Raw genomic sequence first — 20,814 nt, 5'->3', positions numbered from 1 at the left:
GGATTCCCATGGGAATCTCAATATTTTGAGAATTATTGACTTGATCATAATGATATTTCATATGTGAGTTGGTTATCAGTAGAAGAGGACCCCTATTGATTTTCAGGTCAATAGGTCAAAGGTCAATCTACCCTGGACATAGGAAGATACTTGGTACATCTTGAGGAATAGATAATCCCTATTGATTTTGAGGTCAAATGTCATGCTGGACATAGAAATATACTGGACTCTCTATATCTTGAGAATCCTTTGCTTGACAGATATCAAACTTGGTACACTGGTGCATCTTCAGAAGTAGATGATTTTGAGGTCACATGGTCGAAGGTCAATCCATTTTTGACATAGAAATATTGTCCACTCAATATCTTGAGAACCTTTTGCTTGACAGACATCAAACTTGGTACACTGGTACATCATAAGGACTAGATGGTCCCTATCAATTTAGGGTTCACGTGATCAAAGGTCAAACTGGACATAGTAATATATTGTCTCCTACATTTTAAGAATCATTTGCTTGATTGACACCAAACTACATTATGTATTGATATATCCTAATAAATGTATTTTAAGTAGATGACTCCTATTGATTTTTAGGTCACACTGTCAAACATTAATCCACTCTGGACATTGGTAGACATTTGTCTGCTAAATATCTTGAATTGTTTTGGCACTATTATCATTTAAATGATGTATGTGTAAAACCCTTTCCAAATTTGCACCATGGGTGCATAAATGTTTTACAAACATTTCTTGTTTTTTTTTTGGTTTTTGGATTTTCATGAATAATACCATTGCACTTTCAGTTCAGCTGTACTTTTCTGCTAGTAGTTAGTCTGTCATCCGTCTGTGTGAAAACTTTTCACTTCTGATTGTTTTTCTCAAGAATGTGTTGTAATCGTTAAATCAACATCAACTTCCTCAAACCTGAAGACTCAATGTCGAAGTACATTTAAAGTATTAAAGTTACGGAGAAAACAATCTCAATACAATGAAGTCATATATATTACACCACTTTTATACTGACACAAAAAAAATTCATAGGTATAATTGATATATAAATATATATGAATAACATATCAATTCCCTTAGTTAACATACCTAAGCAACATTCAAACACATTCCATGTTCATATAAAATTTGTCATTATCAAAACATCAACCAGACCTCTGAAAACAATATACCACATAGCGGGTAATGTTGGCATTGGGAATATACATGTATTATAGCAGATTTTCCTTTACAAAGCAGTTTGAAATCTTTATAGCACTTTGTTGTTTTTGTTTGTTTGGTTTTTTTTTTGTGCACAATTTCATACAATAAGTGTATTATTTATATCAATAGAAATTTTGCCGCATTCATTTTTGGCGAATATTCCTCATCTGGCAAAAAAAACGCCCAACATTTCCAGTGGATCAAAATTACCTAATATACAGTAAATTTCAGTTAGTCAGGTTTTCTTCACTGAAAACAAAATCACACAAAACAGTAACATAATTAAAACATTCCCAGCTGTATATGCCTGAGATGGTTTATAAGAATACAAACAAATGAGCATCAACATAAGGTGTTTCACTGAGAAAGACAAACTGTTCAACCAAGTACATAAAAGAATACGTCTGGTAAATAAAATACATATTAAAGCCCAGTGTGAAGCAAAGGACACTGATTATTCAAAAGGAACAGGGGAGGGGGGATATCAAGCTCAGCCCAGGGGGGGAGGGGGAATATCAAGCTCAGCCCAGGGGGGGGGGGGGGGTATCAAGCTCAGCCCATCTTTACAAATTTCTGACTCATCAGTGGCACCTGAATTTGAAGACAAATATAATATAGTACATGTACTCTATCTGGAGCATGCTTTGACTTTTAAGCAATTGAATATTAAAATTTTCAACGAAAAGGATACAATATATAAAAGTTTTAAACTAGCACCTTTGAAATGAAGGCATTGCTATTACTGATCCACATCAAATTCAAGATTACTGTTTTCCCTTTCCCATACAATTATGACACCAAATACATCTTCAAGTTCTGTAAATTTCAGTAATGATCATTTAATTTTGTTAATTCTTCTGTTAAAATTTGTGACACTGCTTAAAACATTTTGTGTACATGACTAGATTAAAAGGCGACCTCATTCAGATTTACGGCTCCTGAGTTACAGAGTTCATCCATGTCTTGGATCAGGATATAATGCTTCAGAGATTCAGGAATGGCATAGGGAAATCCGTCAATGGCTACAGGAACTGGAGTGGCAACATGACGTCGGAACGAAGCACGAGAGAGGTGTGCCAGAGAGGGCGGGGTCTTCATCTGTTGGATCAACCACTTGGCAAGGTGTGGGCAGGACCTCGAGATGTGGTATACATTGGACTTCCGCCACACCCAGCCTGCAGCTATCGTGTACACAATCAGTTTGTAAAACGTATTGAATTTATTCCTGCGAGACTGCCAGTAGGATTCCATGTAGTAAAACATGGAGTTGATGATGAATTCTAGCTCTGAAGGAGGAGCAATCTTTAATAGTTTAATGCTGAAATCAGACATGTCCATAAGAATGGGGTCAATCGAGTCCACATAGATTGGTTGGTGGCGGTGTAATTTCTGAAGAAGAAGTTCGTGAAACATAACAGAATTGGAACACTCCAGAGCCACTGCAATCAGCTTATGCAGAAACTGATCATCTTGGTACTTGAATGCTGTACGCACTATGTACATCATCGCATCTTTACACATCGGTTCCGCATTCGCTTTCATCAGCAGCTTGATAATTTCCCAACAAATTGAATGCCTTGGTTCCAAACGATTGTCAAAAGCAGTGATGAGTGCCATATCAAATGCTGAACAATTGTTAATGTTGAGGCAGTTCTTCAAACATGACTCACAATAGACTATCACTTTGACACATTCTTTGTGACTGAGTTTGACAGCGAGAGTCAGTGCTGTTTCTTTTTTCTCATTCAATTCTACATTCACATCCACTTTTGTACCTCTGATAAACTTCTCTAACTCTTCATGGTCATTATTTATAATTAAATTGTCCAGTTGCAGGGCAACAGAAGATTGGACAGAGTTGTCCTCTCCTGGATCTTCCACCAGATGGGGCTCTGTTAAATTTGGCATGCAGTGAGTTGGCCAAAGACTGTGACCTTTGACATTATGATTACCCATACTCCAACCCATCCATCTGCAACAAGGATTTGACATCAAAAGTAAGACTTTCTTTAAAATTCTGAAGACAAATAACTTAAAACAACACATGGACATTTCAAAAATACATCTAGTAGATATATTTAACAATGCGTGTCTTCTGAAACTTGCATCTAGACAAAGACTTTATAACTAATTTAATTAACACTTAAAATCACAAACCTGGGAGTGCATTAACACAGTAAAACATGGGAAAAGACATGGATTTAAGAAATCCATGACTTTAATCTCACTTACATCAATTGATTTACAACTAATTTCTAAAATCTTCTGACATCTAGAAATGATGATTTTTAGCGATGGTAGTTCTACCGTTAACTGGATGTATTTGATCTGCAATGAAAGAAGATAAAACAAGAATGATGTGTTTGTTAAACACAAATGTTCCTAATCTCTGCAAAGTTCTAATGCAGACTTTTTACTTATCTTTGCACTAAGGTAAAGTCATACATTTAAAAGAAAGTCTATTACACGTATCAGTATATATTACATGCATCAAAATTGTTTGTATGCATGTATATTAATATTTATTATATGTAACAACATCAGCGCTTGAGGCTAACTTTTTATGTCACCAGTCCAGCCAGACTGATGGGGTATAATTTCAACCAGTCCACAAAAAAATTTACCAGTCCAACAGAGTTTTCCAGAAATAATTAAACATATTTCGCTAATGTTATTGAAATGAAATTCAACTCAATATGCCTCAGACAATATTGTAACACTTGAATGTGGGATTCATATTTACGAATCAGATTCGTCTGACATCTACAGATCGAAGCATGTCAAATGTGTGTATAAAATTTCACAAGTATATTTTCCGAAATGATGCTTTCGAAAATTAACCAGTCTCATCGGATTGACTAAAACAAATGCCAGTCAGTCCGCCAGACTTTTAACCAGTCACAGACTGACGGGCATATGTTAATTTCGAGCCCTGAATATCCATTACATATATACATCAATATCTATCATCTAGATCAAAATCAATAAAATAAATCAGTATATATCTATTACATGTAACAATATATACAAGGGTTGTTCCCAAATTCCATGGACTGGGCTTATACTCGTATTTAGATTTAGACTATGCCCTTTGACTCTTTAAGGTAGTACTCTACATCGTCATAATGGCTGACTTCCTTTTAAAAAATGGATGACAAAATCGAAATCAGCAATATTTGACTTTTCCTTTTCCATTTAAATACCTAGCCGAGTAGCTCAGTAGGTTAGAATACCGACTGCTGAACTGTAGGTTGCAGGTTCGAGTCCAGCAGGGGTTTTAAATTTTTTTCAGATTACCTTCTACTAAAACTGTATTTTTTGACAAAATAAAGTAAATTTGAAAATTTTCAAATTCAAAATATTTTTGTACATATCCTACACTTTTCATCTACATCAAATTTCTCTGGTGTAGCATACCTCCTTAAGTATCCTATGACTATAATTATCAAGGTCAGTGTTCGAAATTAACCACAGATTGATAGACTGAGTCTATGTCAAATGACACAGGTCTATGCGAATTGTAATTGAGATAGACCAAATTGTCTATGCTGATTTTCCAGATTTAAAGTATTAAAGTTATCACAAAGGACCTTACAGTCGACATGAGGAAAGGAGGATATTGTTATGGAAATGGAAAGAAAATATGCTTTCTAAGTACATTAGAAGTAAATGAAAATGTTTTTTGTGATATTTCTTTTCAATATTGCAGTCTATGCCAATTCCATGAGGTCTAGGTCATCTTGTTTTGGCATAAACTTGTGGTCTATACCAAGTTTAAAACCAATTTCAAACACTGCAAGATTATTAATTCTATAGTCAAGAGGATATGCTTTTTATACACACTTGTCATATCTGTGCAAATAATCAAGAATATATTTTATCTATGCATGAAATCTACTTCAGCAAAATATATTTAAAAAAATATTTACAGAGATCCAGGAATTCATATACTGATTCTTTCTAAGTTTCTATACATTTTAGTTAGAAACTCTACATTTTTCTATTCTTAGTACATAGATAAAAGTATCTTATTGTGAGCCCAATTATATTTTGAATTAATTTTGTCCTATAGCACTGTCTCTTGCTACCAATATATTGTGTTACATACGTGTGTTTCCATTTCACCTGAGTCTGTAATCAGCACATGACAACCCCCATATCCATGGTGAGTTTGAGTATATCTATTGCATACGTGAACATTATATTCGATTACTGGAACTCAGTCCTGTATTGTATTTATGAATTGAATCAAATGTATATGTTCTGTATATGCCCGTTTGGACATTAATCATATCTTATTGACATCAATTTAATCTATACAGTGACAGAGTTAGCTGCAAAAATGTAGCCCTCTCTGATTTTTTTTTTTTTTTTTTTTTTTTTTTTAGGGAGAGGGCTACAACTCCTTAGGATCTCCGTAATGGTGCAAATGCGGGAGTGATTCACTCCCGCAACATTTGCGCTCATTCTAAACATTTCCTGACTTTCTTTACGTAAATAAAATGATATTCTATGTTTCTTAGTCAATATATAAATTTACAACCTACAACTTTAGATTTGTGAGGCTCTATTCTACCGTTTTCAACAATTTCGATAAATCCCAGTTTCTCGATTCATATTTGTGCGCCATGTTTGATGTACTGAAGTTTCAACTTCCGGTTGTCAAGTCATTTGCATATGCCATATAAGGTGGTATTTACATCAATGGACAAGTATGGAGGCGAAAGCTATTTCGTCGGTATTGAGAAGGTTTGAATTTAATATCAAGTTAAAAACCGAACAGCAGAGTGTAAATTCTTTCTGCAACAATATGATTTTCCTTCCTTTGTCGAAGTGGCTCGAATAACTACATTTTCGCGCTGATTGTCAATGTTTAGGCTTTTCATTAGATCCACCTACGAGATCTCGCGATAACAAGCATGGCGGAGCAGACGAAGAATTTTGCATGCTGTACATTATATTTAATGAAAAACACCTTTATTAGACATGCCCGAGCACAAAGTTGGTACTCCTTTTGGTGTAAACAACATTTGGGACTAATACACAGAGTTTATTATCGGTTATTCATAAAAGTATTTTGCACCATTACGGAGATCCTATGGAATTGTAGCCCTATCCCGAAAACGTCAGAATAAAAAAAAATTGGATTGGGCTACATTATTGCAGCTATGACAGAGTCCTCTGTAGTGCCTCAGTATTGAGAACAGTCATCTTCTATTCTACAGGTTGGGAACACTTCCCCTATAGCGAGATATTCTCACTAAAATGCGATTGTCCCTCTTTAGCGAGAAATAAACATTACCATAAATAGGTGTTTTGGCGTCTTTATTGAAAATAATGGCAAATCCCGTGCAATGCTGAATAAGTGCGACACACACTCAACATGATGCGAATTGATTCTATGAAATTGACAACATAGTCAAGAAATTTCATATCAAAGTTGCTGCGTAAGAGGGAAGCAGTCTAAAATCCAATACACATCGTGAGTGTTTTTGTTTTGATTAATATATTTGCAGAAGTATCAGACATTTCAGCACTTTTTCTTCTTTTCACATGAAACACGAAGAGATGTACTCCACGGGTGTTTTTCTCGGTTGTACGGGATATATTTACTCTCGCTAGAGAGGGATAATAGCGTTTTAGCGAGAATATCTCGCTATAGGGGAAGTGTTCCCAACCTGTTCTACGATATATATCATTGCAGATCAATCAACAATCACAACACAGACTCACATCAACAGATCAAGTCTGCGGTATGGCAATCGGTCATGCATCTTGATTTCACCATTTTTTTTCAACTTAAATGAAGCATAATATGCAAATGTATAATTGTTACAATGCTCATTGCATAACACATAAAGGATGTAAACAAGGATTTTACCTAACTGTTTGACAGCTGTGACTGGGGAAGTTGTTTGGTTCTTCTTGGTGGGAGAACCAGTTTAGTTTACCCCCCCCCCCCCTTTCTGACGTGTAACTTTCCTCAGAATCGGATTCCATTCAAAATGTGTTTGTTTATGACAAAGACATATATATATGATATGCCTCTATTTATGATATCTCAACGATATTATGAGAAATCGATTTTACGAGAATGTAAAAATTCCGACCTATTTGAGGAGCGAACTGTCAATGTCAACATTGTGGTACTTCCGGAAAAATCAAAACAACAATGGAAGATAATAATGAAGAATACCATGATGATCATGATCATGATGTGAGAAGGTTAAGATCAAGTGTTTTATCAAGAAAATCTACAGATGATGAAAATTCAAACTCAAATGACGGGAAACATGAGGAATCATCGGTACATATACACACCTCAGCTCTTTTTTTGTTATAATACATGTAGTGTTAGTGTTAGTACACAGACCAGAGAGCTACAGATCCACCCCTTATAAAAACCAAAGTACAGTCAAAGAGTTAAGTTTTGTCCATATCCTGTCCTACTATCACCACAGGAGTCGGCAATTTTATCAATAAAGTAGAAATATATGAGAAATGAGCATATACTACCACTGAGCTCAGTGGTAGTATTTATGCCCATTTCTCATATATTTCTACTTTATTGATAAAATTGCCGACTCCTGTGCTATCACCAGGCATGGAAAATTTATGTGGGCCCAGCCCGCCGCCCAGGTCAACAAAGTGGGCTCTAATCTCTACACATGCTGTTCCACTGTCCTCTATCAGCTTCACTCTTCACTGAAGATAATCCGAGATTCCTTTGACTTTTACCTCCGCTTTTATATTGTGACATGTGCGGGGGAGAGTTAGAGCGGACTCCATATTGAAAAGTGGAAATTCAGTGACACCAGCTGGTGTCGCTGCTTTACCTACCTCTTACGTGTCAACTTTATTTCGCGGATCTATCTTCCAAGACATGAGGATTCAGTTATCAGAAGATTATTCTACAAATAGATCATGATTAATACGATGCTATCGCTGTTTAAACAATGGAATTTTTTTGTGTTTTTATGTGCTGATGTCATGCGCAAAGAAATCGAATGGCGAGTCGGTGACCTAGTTCAGTCTATGCGAAAGTTTTTTTTACCATTCTGTCCTGTGTAATCAATGAACACACAGGACCGAACCAAATTTTGTCAGACCAAAACACCTAATGTAAAAATGTGAAAACGCAGACCAAAGGAAATCTTATTTATTATGCTATAGTAGTACTATTGATATTTTATCTTTTTAGTAAGCCTAACAGCTTTTCTTTTACCGGGGATCGCTCCTGCATAATACTTTAGACGGTCCATGCGGTTTTAATCACATTCATTTACATATTTGGATTTGTGCGATATTTTTTACTTATAACAAACATTTAAATGACTCCACGTCAAAATAGTAAAGCTCAAAACCGAACACTGAGACATCGGACATTCCGGTCCGGTGTAAAAAATGACGCATCGGACCTGAGGCACTGCACGTCGGTCAGGTCCGATGGTCCGATGTCTTTCGCATAGACTGCTAATTCAAGTGATGCTTCATTTGTCGGCGTTAGGGCTGTTTATTTGTCATGATGATGGTTGACCTATTCTGATAAAAGTTGTCAGACTTAGTTTCATGGTTGAATACACTTCTTTGATTTGAACTTGTACTCTGTTCATCTAATTCTGTGTATTTAGGGCCCCACATTGAAAATGGTGGGGTGGGAATCTTATCTATCCATCCTCAATTTTGTTGTGACACAATATTTTGAAAAGTCAATTTTGGTCTTGTGGTCTGATATCAAGGTCACAAGTCAGACCTTCAATCTTTGTTTTCTGTATTGTTTTCAACGTAGACATTTCATATTTTACACAAAAATAATCGATGATTGAAGATGAACATGGCCATTTTTGAGTCAGTTTTAATCTTTCTCAAATCGGCTTTGACTTTTGTCATGACCCATGGGCTTGAGGCCAGTAGGGGACATGTACATTGTTTCTTGTCTGTTTTTATGTAATGACTGTTGGATGTATATTATATAATCGATGGTATGACACCAAGAAGGTATCTACCCGTTACCCCTATGAAGCTCGTTATAATAATAAAGTTCAAAGGTACCTGTCTATATCAATGAATAAAAAAAAAAGTTTAACAGTTAATGCAATAATTTATTCATAGTATCAGAAACACAAGTATAGTCACAGTTTGTTGCTCAACTAAAATACCTTATTAATAAAACTCTGATGGGAATCCGACGTCGATCAGTGTCCGGTACTACTAGGTGTATTCAATCATATGCATGCCATGCAAATCTACCGCTACCAAGTATACATTCATACAGAAGATATAATTCATCAATTCTAAATTCAACGCACCTGAACTTTGCGTGAAACTATAGAATTACAGTGAAGATAGCAAAATCAAACTGCAGTAAAAATAAGCCTGAAAATGATTTAGAAACAAAACTTAATGATTTAAGCACAATAGTTTCTACATAAAGACTAGTACTTGTAATTTAAGAAGATATGTTCATATAAATATGTTGACAGTGCTACCATTTGATGAGCGAGCGCAGCTACATGTATGTTGTCTATATATTTTGTAATGTTCATGCTTTGATCAGGTTCAATTTAAGCAATATCTATTTAAATAAATCGATAAATTCAACACTATTGCTAATACATGCGTGTACCCCCCCCCCCCCCCCCCCACACACACACACACACACCCCCCCCCCCACACACACACACACACACACCTTATGTGCACCTATTTAATTTTTAAAATTCATATAACAATCTCCTTGTAGCAATGGCATGTTTTAGAAGAGAAATTAAATTAGAACAATATTTATGATATTGTACATATTCCTAGTTGTAACACAATGATGAAATTGGGAGAGGGCCTACATATGCTATACCTGTTGCCCAATCCTGTTGAGTTTCTCAATAAAATTTGTTTAAATTAAGTTAATGATGAAATATTTCAGCATTTGTATATAATTATTTAATAAATTGCAACATATTTGATCCCCTCTCCACTGTTTTTGTAAGCATACATAAGATTTATTCACAAAAGTAGATTTGATTAATGATTTTTTAATCGTTAATAGCAAGTGGCTTGGTTGGTTATCATGGGGGGGAGGGGGGGGGGGGGGTCATAGTGGTTTGCATTACCGGACATGCCAAGGAAATAGATTTTAGTAGTTCTTATTTTTAGACGTGGAAATATCAACTTTTTAAAAATATAATGCTTTCTGATTGAATTCCATTGATTTTTTGTATTTTTTTTCATAGCTTAAATTCAGTACCTGTGCTCCCTCACATTCTTAACAAGTTAGTCTCTTTTTTTTCTTGATAGAATAATCAATTCCATTTGAGACTTTAGTATTTTAATGAGTTTTGTTGTTTGCAGTCGATTATACACAATTTGTATTCGATGCTATTATTGCTATATATTACATAAGGCTAATGTTTACGTACATATTATCTTGGTAGCATGACTTTTACAAATGGAAATAACATCTAGATCCGCCACTGTCAGTCTTATTATGACATACGTCAAAACGTAAAGATGACGTCACACATTACCTTGTCCTGCCTTTCATAAACATTGCACTTTGTTAAACATTACGCCTAAATGGTGCACTGAATTTTTGAGCTAGGAGACCACAAGATTAGAATGATAATCCACGTAATTTCACAATCATAGTCCAAGGTGTGACTTTACGAGATCTCGGCCATTTTGACAAGGGACTTCTTGGATTGGTGTCAAAATTGTATTCTTGTTAAAGGTTTACATTTAGCTCGGATTATTTCGGGCGCTTTAGTCATTAGAGCTCGCAGTACAAGCCAGTGCTTTGCGCTGGCTTGCTTTGCTCGCTATATAAATCAGAAATGGTGGACATTTTTGCAATAATCTTGAATGGTGTTCATTTCATTGATTTTGAACTTTCCATTAGACATTTTGAGAAGAAAAAAATAATGGCTGTGTATAATGAACTGAGAGAAAATTGAGATTGATGAATTTTATCCAATCTGTTGTCAAAGTTTTTTGTTTTTTTATCATACTTAATTTACAAACATAAAGATGACATTTAATTTTGACAGAGTAAACACTTAAGGATGTTGCAGTTTAAGAATCCAGGCAAGTTTATGGAGGACTTTGATCCAGAAAGAAGTGCACGAGAGATGAGGAAAATGAACAGACGAATTTATAGAGAAAAGTAAGATACTGTTATACATTTACATTTCCAATGTTTTTACCTTCCATATCTTTACTAATTGAAATAAATGTGAACAATATGCGAATGAATCTTGATAAATATAGTGTGACTATTTTAACGGCTTGGAATATTCTTACAGAAATGAGAGTAAACTCAGGTGACCTATTGCAATTGGTTGTCGATTGTCGTCGCGTGTTAACAAGTGAACATTTTTAACTTCTTCTTCCTAACTACCATTCTAATTCTTTTTAAATTTAGTATGAAGCATCTATGGTACAAGGGGGACATAAATTGTAAATTTCAGGACTCCTGCACCCCAGGGGCCCTAGGGGCGGGGCAAGAACTGCCCAAAATTGACCAATTTTCAAAAATCTTCTTCTGTAGAATCGCACATGTGTAAGAAAAACTAAATGCATAATAATATAGAACAGGAGGGCCTCTACCAAAATTGTAAATTTCATGATCCTCGGGGTAGGGGTTCTGACCCCTGAGTGGGGCCAAACTTAGTATATAGTGCTTATGTGTAAGTTTGCTGATACTGTATAAAATCTAAATGCATACTTTGGAATAGCAGAAAAGGATGTACAAAAAATGGTGAATTTCACAACCCAGGGTCTTAATTAGTCATATCTTTTAATGTTTTAATTTTAATACACCTATTATATTATGTAAAGCCTTTTATCAGTGTATGCACTTTCGAGGGCATTGAAGTTTAAGAACACATCTTGTTCTATACTGTTGCTGAACATTAGAATTTAGCTTAGATATTCAGAACAGGAAATTTTTTTTAGATTTCATAGCCCTTGGGAGTAGTGATACTTTTTCACTAGTAGTCAGGTGACCAATAAGGTCTGTGGGAGTAGTGATACTTTTTCACTAGTACCCAGGTGACCGACAAGGCCTGTGGGAGTAGTGATACTTTTTCACTAGTACCCAGGTGACCGATAAGGCCTGTGGGAGTAGTGATACTTTTTCACTAGTACTCATGTGACCGATAAGGCCTGTGGGAGTAGTGATACTTTTTCACTAGTACCCAGGTGACCGACAAGGCCTGTGGGAGTAGTGATACTTTTTCACTAGTACCCAGGTGACCGATAAGGCCTTTGGGAGTAGTGATACTTTTTCACTAGTACCCAGGTGACCGATAAGGCCTGTGGGAGTAGTGATACTTTTTCACTAGTACCCAGGTGACCGACAAGGCCTGTGGGAGTAGTGATACTTTTTCACTAGTACCCAGGTGACCGATAAGGCCTTTGGGAGTAGTGATACTTTTTCACTAGTACCCAGGTGACCGATAAGGCCTGTGGGAGTAGTGATACTTTTTCACTAGTACTCAGGTGACCGATAAGGCCTGTGGGAGTAGTGATACTTTTTCACTAGTACTCAGGTGACCGATAAGGCCTGTGGGAGTAGTGATACTTTTTCACTAGTACTCAGGTGACCGATAAGGCCTGTGGGCCTCTTGTTAAAATACTTGAACATGAACTGCAGCTTACTTTATGAAGTATGTTAGTTTATGGTTTATGGTTTAATGTACCTGAGACATTATATGCTGTGTGTGCGTGTGTGTATTTCATTATTATTTTAATATGCCCTGAAACTGATGTTTATTCTTATCTAGCATATTTATGGTATCTTGTGTTTTCATGTTTTATATGTACAATGAGGATAGGTACAGCTTTTAATGTTTTATTTATTTTCTATGTATTATGTGTATAACATTCTCTTGTAAAGCACCTTTGAGCGTACATAGTGTATGAAAAGGGTGCTATATAAATATGGTATTATTATTATTATTATGAAAAATATGCTAACGTAAAGTGTTGCTGTTCATACCCTCTTGGGTAAAACTGCTGACCTGTCAACAATAGACCACACATGTGAGAGTTGGTTTAACAGTTAAAATGTTGGTTCGAAATATTATTAGTTCTATAATGGAAAATATCAAGGTGTATAACAATGACTCTCACCGTCTTCTTGCAGCATTAAGAAGAACCAGGTATATGATGAGAATGGGATCCTGCTGGAGAACAGCCAGGACTTGTGTGACTGTCTGGACATCATCTGTAAGGGCTGCCACTTCCCCTGCCCAAAATGTGGCTCCATGAAATGTGGTACAGAGTGTCGGTGTGGAAGAAAGTGGATCTATGAGCATGTGGAGGTAGAGGGAACGAACCTCTTGTTGAAATGGCCAGCTTTAGAAAACAAGTGGTGATTCTGGTCGCGGTTCATTTGTTGGCAACATGGTCGATGGTAGCATTGATAACATGGTCGATGGTAGCATTGATAACATGGTCGATGGTAGCATTGATAACATGGTCAATGGTAGCATTGATAACATGGTCGATGGTAGCATTGATAACATGGTTGGTGGCAGGCATTAGTTTAACTGGTGGGAAGAAGTGGTAGGCAGCATGAACCAGTATCACACATGAGAGAAGAAGAAATGAACGTAGTTCAAATATGGGCCTTTTCCTGAACACTAATTCTCTTTGTGAGAGATTGGTTCAAATTCCTTCAATCAAGATATTGGAATTATTATGAATCACAGACAAAGACAATTGTTTTTCTCAATAGAATGTTATTTTTATTCATTAGATTAACATTTACAGACAGTACAATTCACAAATAAATGAATGTATAACATTGTAAAGTGTTTCAACTTTTTGAGTTTAATCTGACAATGTATTTTTATTTTAGTAGCAGGTGTCTGACAATTCTTCTAAGGTTGATCATCTTTTTACAAACTGAATTGATTTTTTTATGACAAGTTAATAACTAGACAACATTGATCCCCCATTGCAGACTTGAATGAAGCTTAGGGAAGATGATAGATTTAGTAAACCTGTGACATTAAAGTAACACTGATGTTCCCACAATGTGGGATACCCTGTCTTGTTGCTTTCTCAGACTGATAGTTTTCAACATTACAAGGAGTTTTAAAAATGTGATTGTAACTAATGCAAAAAAACCCAACTTTTGTGGTAAAATGAGTTCTAAACATGAATGCAGCCAATGGTTCAGAAATACCCTTGTCGTCAGAGGAAAGCATCCACACTTTTTAAATCAAGTTCAAAATGAAAAAAGGAAAGAAAATCAAATCTACACTGTATTACAACATATATACTCATCTTCAATAAAACACTTATAAGGTCCTAGCTTGTAAACTGGAGGAGTTTGACTGGCGAACCATGTACTCTCTGTGTGAAAATTAAGTTTACAAAGAAAAGGAATAGTTCTTGCAAATATATGCTCTGGAGTTTCCACAAGCAAGTTTTAATTCATTCTGTGAAAGCATATTAATCGATATCAGTAAAGAAACCCCAGACAGACGGATGGACAGACATTACTGGGCCATAAAGCATCGTGATATACAAATATGGTCATGTAGAACAGAAAAATTTCAACATCCCGTCATTCATTAAAAATGGTAGCTGCAGAAATGTAGCTCTCTGAGAAAATATTGGGACAGATCTATCCCAATATTTTCTCTGAGAACTAACAGTTCTGCAGCTAAAAAAAGGATGAGGTCAAACAATATCCATTTCTTGCCCTGAAATGAGATATTATTTGATTTCTCCGAAATTAGAATATGGCATCACAGTGTAGAATATTTTTTGTTGTTTTTCTTTGAAAATCCTTCTGTTCAGTCAGTCACTTGAATAGGAATAATGGACCATGAGCATCAATGAAAACTAGATCTGTGTATCATGTGTCAAACTTATTGTGATTAATGAATGTAGCACAAACTTTGAACCAAGAGGGTGTTAGAAATATAGATTTTTAGTCATTTCAAAGACAAATGCAGGGAAAGCATGTGTTACTCTGAACCATGTGCTCCGTGTAGGATGGGCTGACGGAGGAGTTACTCATCCTTGCAAACCACTGGGTATTGTTTCTCAACTCATCCTCTCAAACCACAGGGAATTGTCTCCATTCAATTCCACAAATCTGGGTTTGTGGAATGGAAACAATAACCTGTGGTTATCAACATGGGAGTTACGGTGAACCATGTACCACATGTGGGATGGACAGAAGGAGGAGTTACTGTGAACCATGCACCAGTGTGGGATGGACAGAAGGAGGAGTTAATTTGAACCATATGGGATGGGCATACATGAGTTAATTTGAACTCTGTAGGATGGGTAGAAGGAAGAGTTAATTTGAACTATGTATCTATATGGGATGGGCAGAATTTGAACTAATAGTATGTATTCTATGTGGAATGGGCAGACAGATGGACGTGGGTAATTTTTTTTTAAAACAATATGTAAAATGGTGGAAAGGAAACAAAAATTGCAATGTTTCAGCTTCCTATATAAATATTGTTTGAACTGGAAAACAAAATTCATCACAGAGAGCAAGAACAACTCCACTAAGTACATAAAGTGAATAAGGAGATGCGGCTTCTTACAAATATCAGGAGGTTGTGATATTAGGATACAAATCTGTTAAATTACATTTCATCTCGTGAATCATGGGAAGCTCTGCAGAATACATGAGGTACTTGTTAAAATGTACTTTAGCTACAGCATAATTATGATAATGAACATTCTTATCTTGATTTTGTTGATAATTTGAACATTGTACATTGTATATCCAGATATGCACAGTATTTTTTAAGTGCAAGCAGTATTTTAATATTTTACAGAAACAATTAAAACTTATAAAATATGCATCAGTATAAATTGAACCAAGAGTTTAAAATGACATTTTTCCGCCAGAAACACCTATGAATGGGTTGTTTATGTAATTGATCAATATGAAATGACACACAAGTTGCACAATTAAAACTCTGAAATGGTTTTGAGCCTGGGTCAATATATGACTTTCACAAGAATATGTCTGTTCTACAATTTATACACATAAAGATAGACAAAAGTTATATGACTTTGAATTTATATACATTTGAAGCTATTGTACAGCAAAACTGTACATCTATAGGACCTCCCAAGTCTCATTAGAATATTTTATTCAAAATGGCTGCACATAGAAGTGTTGTCAAGGAAACGGCGACGGTCCATGATGCCTCGTTGTGAGGATTAGATCCATGGTCATCCGGCACTACTGAAAGAAATCAAATACCGAATGATACAGTTTTATAATTGGTCAATTTACAACAGACTGAAGGCTCCTGTTTTATTGGTTATCACGGTGAAGGCCCCTTGTTTTAATGGTTATCACGGTGAAGGCCCCTTGTTTTAATGGTTATCACGGTGAAGGCCCCTTGTTTTAATAGTTATCATGGTGAAGGCCCCTTGTTTTAATGGTTATCACGGTGAAGGCCCCTTGTTTTAATGGTTATCGCGGTGAAGGCCCCTTGTTTTAATGGTTATCACGGTGAAGGCCCCTTGTTTTAATGGTTATCACGGTGAAGGCCCCTTGTTTTAAAGGTTATCGTAGTGAAGGCCCCTTGTTTTAATGGTTTTCACAGTGAAGGCCCCTTGTTTTAATGGTTATTGCGGTGAAGGCCCCTTGTTTTAATGGTTATCACGGTGAAGGCCCCTTGTTTTAATGGTTATCACGGTGAAGGCCCCTTGTTTTAATGGTTATCACAGTGAAGGCCCCTTGTTTTAATGGTTATCGTGGTGAAGGCCCCTTGTTTTAATGGTTATCACAGTGAAGGCCCCTTGTTTTAATGGTTATCACAGTGAAGGCCCCTTGTTTTAATGGTTATCACGGTGAAGGCCCCTTGTTTTAATGGTTATCATGGTGAAGGCCCCTTGTTTTAATGGTTATCACGGTGAAGGCCCCTTGTTTTAATGGTTATGAAGGTCCCTTGTTTTAATGGTTATCACAGTGAAGGCCCCTTGTTTTAATGGTTATCGCGGTGAAGGCCCCTTGTTTTAATGGTTATCACGGTGAAGGCCCCTTGTTTTAATGGTTATGAAGGTCCCTTGTTTTAATGGTTATCACAGTGAAGGCCCCTTGTTTTAATGGTTATCGCGGTGAAGGCCCCTTGTTTTAATGGTTATCACGGTGAAGGCCCCTTGTTTTAATGGTTATCACGGTGAAGGCCCCTTGTTTTAATGGTTATCACAGTGAAGGCCCCTTGTTTTAATGGTTATCACAGTGAAGGCCCCTTGTTTTAATGGTTATCACAGTGAAGGCCCCTTGTTCTAATGGTTATCACAGTGAAGGCCCCTTGTTTTAATGGTTATCACGGTGAAGGCCCCTTGTTTTAATGGTTATCACGGTGAAGGCCCCTTGTTTTAATGGTTATGAAGGCCCCTTGTTTTAATGGTTATCACGGCGAAGTGCTTTGTTATGTTCCCATGTTTCTCACCCCCCACCCCCCAGTTAATTTTCAGTCTTACAAAACGTAAATTTAATTCACAAACCACGAGGCCTATTAAAATTATGATATATACATTGTAATGCTATAAATTCCATGGCATGTATATGGTGTTAATACACCATAAAATGCTGGATATGTAATCTTTAAGGGAAACCGTTAGGCCGAGGAAACACGGGTTGTGTAAACGCGTCATTTTTAAAGCAAACAATATTGATAATATTTTAATCAGATCTTTTCTAAGTACACTATGCATAGATTTAAAGTACTTTATTTTGCTACAAATATTCCCATTGTCCACTTTGAGATCGTCAGCTAAGAGGGAGGGAGTCAACTATGTTACGTGGATGTTAATTAAGAGAAATCAAAAAGTGTGTTTTTCTCATTTAGTTCATTTATTTCTCATAATTAAAAAAAAATTTTTTTTTGTTTTTTATAATCGCTTGGTTTGAAAAGAGAAGGAAAAAACCGTCGCCGGTAATACGACGTCACATTGCACAGTTTACATCGGCTGTTGTATTTCCCGCGTTTTAACATACACTTATAAACAGAGCATGAATGCACAAGTAATTTCAAACAGAAAGTAATAAAAATATCTCCAAAGCAACAGTACTATCATTTTATGTGAAATTAATTCAAAAGTAAACATCAAAACATAGTTTTAACATGAGTTAAATTAAATACATGTAAGATGCATATTCATCGTATTGTCACCTACAGCATTTATTTAGGAGCGGAAGGGGTAGCTATACTGCTCATAGCGCCATAGTAAACCTGAAAACCAATATTGATACTTTCAGGAAAAATTTCTACTAACATATGTTAAAACATATGTAAAAATAAAAAGAATTCATTGGTCATTTATTTTTCAGGGGGTGAAAATATGTCTGTTTTGGTGAATAATTGACTTCTAAAAATTGCACAATTTCTCATAAGGAGCCGTGCTACTACTTCATATGAAAATAAATGGACATCTTAATACAAATTATATATTGATTAAGGCTTTAACTTCAATTTGATATAAAATTTGTATAACTTACTCTTTTTGCATCATTTTTAAATACCACCTGAAGCACCTGTACCATTTATTATAGAAAGTCGACAAGAGGGGTTACTATGACAACCGTAGCGTCACAATTTCCGTGAAAACCATACATGATACTTTCATAATGAGTTACCGATACTGTCAACTACAAAATATGTAAAATAAAAAAAATAATCATAGATTCATTAATTTTCAATGACCCATACAATCACTACCTTAAATCTTAGTTGTTTTGTGTTGTTTGGTAGTTTTAGTAATTGTTAGTCTATTTGTTTTGTGTTGTTTGGTTGTTTTAGTAATTGTTGGTCTAGTTTTTTGTGTTGTTTGGTTGTTTTAGTAATTGTTGGTCTAGTTTTGTGTTGTTTGGTTGTTTTAGTAATTGTTGGTTTAGTTTTGTGTTGTTTGGTTGTTTTAGTAATTGTTGGTTTAGTTTTGTGTTGTTTGGTAGTTTTAGTAATTGTTGGTCTAGTTTTGTGTTGTTTGGTTGTTTTAGTAATTGTTGGTTTAGTTTTGTTATGTTTGGTAGTTTTAGTAATTGTTGGTTTAGTTTTGTGTTGTTTGGTAGTTTTAGTAATTGTTGGTCTAGTTTTGTGTTGTTTGGTAGTTTTAGTAATTGTTGGTTTAGTTTTGTGTTGTTTGGTTGTTTTAGTAATTGTTGGTCTAGTTTTGTGTTGTTTGGTTGTTTTAGTAATTGTTGGTCTAGTTTTGTGTTGTTTGGTTGTTTTAGTAATTGTTGGTTTAGTTTTGTTATGTTTGGTAGTTTTAGTAATTGTTGGTTTAGTTTTGTGTTGTTTGGTTGTTTTAGTAATTGTTGGTCTAGTTTTGTTATGTTTGGTAGTTTTAGTAATTGTTGGTTTAGTTTTGTGTTGTTTGGTTGTTTTAGTAATTGTTGGTTTAGTTTTGTTATGTTTGGTAGTTTTAGTAATTGTTGGTTTAGTTTTGTTATGTTTGGTAGTTTTAGTAATTCTTGGTGTACTTTTTTGTGTTGTTTGGTAGTTTTAGTAATTGTTGGTCTAGTTTAGTTTTTTGTGTTGTTTGGTTGTTTTACAAACTATTTAAATGTTTGATGTGACATTTACTTACTGGTTGTTTCGTTGGAGGTGCCGTTGTTGATGTTTGATGTGACATTTACTTACTGGTTGTTTCGTTGGAGGTGCCGTTGTTGATGTTTGATGTGACATTTACTTACTGGTTGTTTCGTTGGAGGTGCTGTTGTTGGCCAGTGTGCGGCAGATTGATGTGACATTTACTTACTGGTTGTTTCGTTGGAGGTGCCGTTGTTGATGTTTGATGTGACATTTACTTACTGGTTGTTTCGTTGGAGGTGCCGTTGTTGGCCAGTGTTCGGCAGATTGATGTGACATTTACTTACTGGTTGTTTAGTTGGAGGTGCCGTTGTTGGCCAGTGTGCGGCAGATTGATGTGACATTTACTTACTGGTTGTTTCGTTGGAGGTGCCGTTGTTGGCCAGTGTGCGGCAGGTAAGCACGAACACAACAACCAACATAAACGCTCGTTTTGTAAACTCCATTGATATCAGCTGCAGTGCCCTCCACAGCCAGCCCACGAAACTCCAGACAGTCAGTCCACAAAATTCTAGACAGTCCCAAATTCGAGACAGTCAGCCTGCAAAATTTGAGACAGTCAGTTTACAAAATCTGTACTGTCTGATTGAAAATCAAATCTGTGAAAAACACTGAACTGTAGTGAATACCAAATTTACATGTCCAGAGGACAGTTTAAGGAAGGAATAAGAGCACTTTCACAATATCTAATAATAGAACAAACTAGTCATAGGTCGTGCCATATTTTAATACTTGTATTTACACCCACCCATTAATTTTTTTTTAAAATTACAAAATGACACACGCATGCCTTTAAAATAAAGGTATGTCAATGTTAACTTATTTTTAAAATGGTAAACGAATGAAATTATAAAAACACACAGACATACCGTTTTCAGAGGAAAGATCTCCCTGTGTGTATCGTTCTAGGATATCAGGTAAAGATAATGTCGAAAATTGTGATAATGAAGAGCTAAATAGGAAACCGCTGAACGAGTGTAAATTTGTGAAGAAAACGTCATTATCTTTAGATTAGTGC

General features: G+C 35.7%; 2 protein-coding genes and 1 long non-coding RNA gene across 5 annotated transcripts; 1 reads left to right on the top strand and 2 right to left on the bottom strand.

Moving 5' to 3' along the window:
- Nucleotides 1-984: 984 nt before the first annotated feature.
- LOC125652474 (uncharacterized) lies at nucleotides 985-7,151 on the bottom strand. Of its 3 annotated transcripts, XM_056166470.1 has the most exons (4): nucleotides 6,946-6,961; nucleotides 5,321-5,437; nucleotides 3,445-3,540; nucleotides 985-3,184 (listed from the first exon to the last, which is right to left on the bottom strand). In XM_056166470.1, the coding sequence occupies exon 4, from the start codon at nucleotides 3,178-3,180 to the stop codon at nucleotides 2,119-2,121; it is 1,062 nt and encodes a 353-aa protein (XP_056022445.1). In that variant the 5' UTR covers nucleotides 3,181-3,184; nucleotides 3,445-3,540; nucleotides 5,321-5,437; nucleotides 6,946-6,961; the 3' UTR covers nucleotides 985-2,118. The 3 variants fall into 3 exon arrangements, with proteins under 3 accessions (XP_056022445.1, XP_048737651.2, XP_048737653.2); XM_048881694.2 differs by lacking the exons at nucleotides 5,321-5,437; nucleotides 6,946-6,961 and adding an exon at nucleotides 7,094-7,151; XM_048881696.2 differs by lacking the exon at nucleotides 5,321-5,437 and having other exon boundaries at nucleotides 6,946-7,101.
- A 194-nt stretch (nucleotides 7,152-7,345) lies between these two features.
- LOC125651545 (ARL14 effector protein-like) lies at nucleotides 7,346-14,024 on the top strand. The gene is made up of 3 exons (XM_048880195.2): nucleotides 7,346-7,519; nucleotides 11,256-11,371; nucleotides 13,355-14,024. The coding sequence occupies exons 1-3, from the start codon at nucleotides 7,385-7,387 to the stop codon at nucleotides 13,584-13,586; spliced, it is 483 nt and encodes a 160-aa protein (XP_048736152.1). The 5' UTR covers nucleotides 7,346-7,384; the 3' UTR covers nucleotides 13,587-14,024.
- LOC125651546 (uncharacterized) lies at nucleotides 13,936-20,807 on the bottom strand. The gene is made up of 3 exons (XR_007361278.2): nucleotides 20,666-20,807; nucleotides 20,149-20,337; nucleotides 13,936-16,438 (listed from the first exon to the last, which is right to left on the bottom strand). It is a non-coding gene; the product is annotated as an uncharacterized LOC125651546 (long non-coding RNA).
- Between the last annotated feature and the right edge of the window lie 7 nt (nucleotides 20,808-20,814).

The sequence above is a fragment of the Ostrea edulis genome, chromosome 5, assembly GCF_947568905.1.
Source record: "Ostrea edulis chromosome 5, xbOstEdul1.1, whole genome shotgun sequence".
In the NCBI taxonomy this organism is placed as follows: domain Eukaryota; kingdom Metazoa; phylum Mollusca; class Bivalvia; order Ostreida; family Ostreidae; genus Ostrea; species Ostrea edulis.
This window is presented reverse-complemented; position numbering and strand designations above follow the sequence as displayed.

What these genes read in the sequence shown, in the direction of transcription:
- LOC125652474 (XM_048881694.2), bottom strand. Translation starts at nt 3,180, where the DNA reads ATGGGTTGGAGTATGGGTAATCATAATGTCAAAGGTCACAGTCTTTGG.
- LOC125651545 (XM_048880195.2), top strand. Translation starts at nt 7,385, where the DNA reads ATGGAAGATAATAATGAAGAATACCATGATGATCATGATCATGATGTG. An exon ending in GGAAACATGAGGAATCATCG is followed by an intron (nt 7,520 to 11,255) that starts GTACATATACAC and finishes TAATTTTGACAG; the next exon opens with AGTAAACACTTAAGGATGTT. An exon ending in AGACGAATTTATAGAGAAAA is followed by an intron (nt 11,372 to 13,354) that starts GTAAGATACTGT and finishes GTCTTCTTGCAG; the next exon opens with CATTAAGAAGAACCAGGTAT.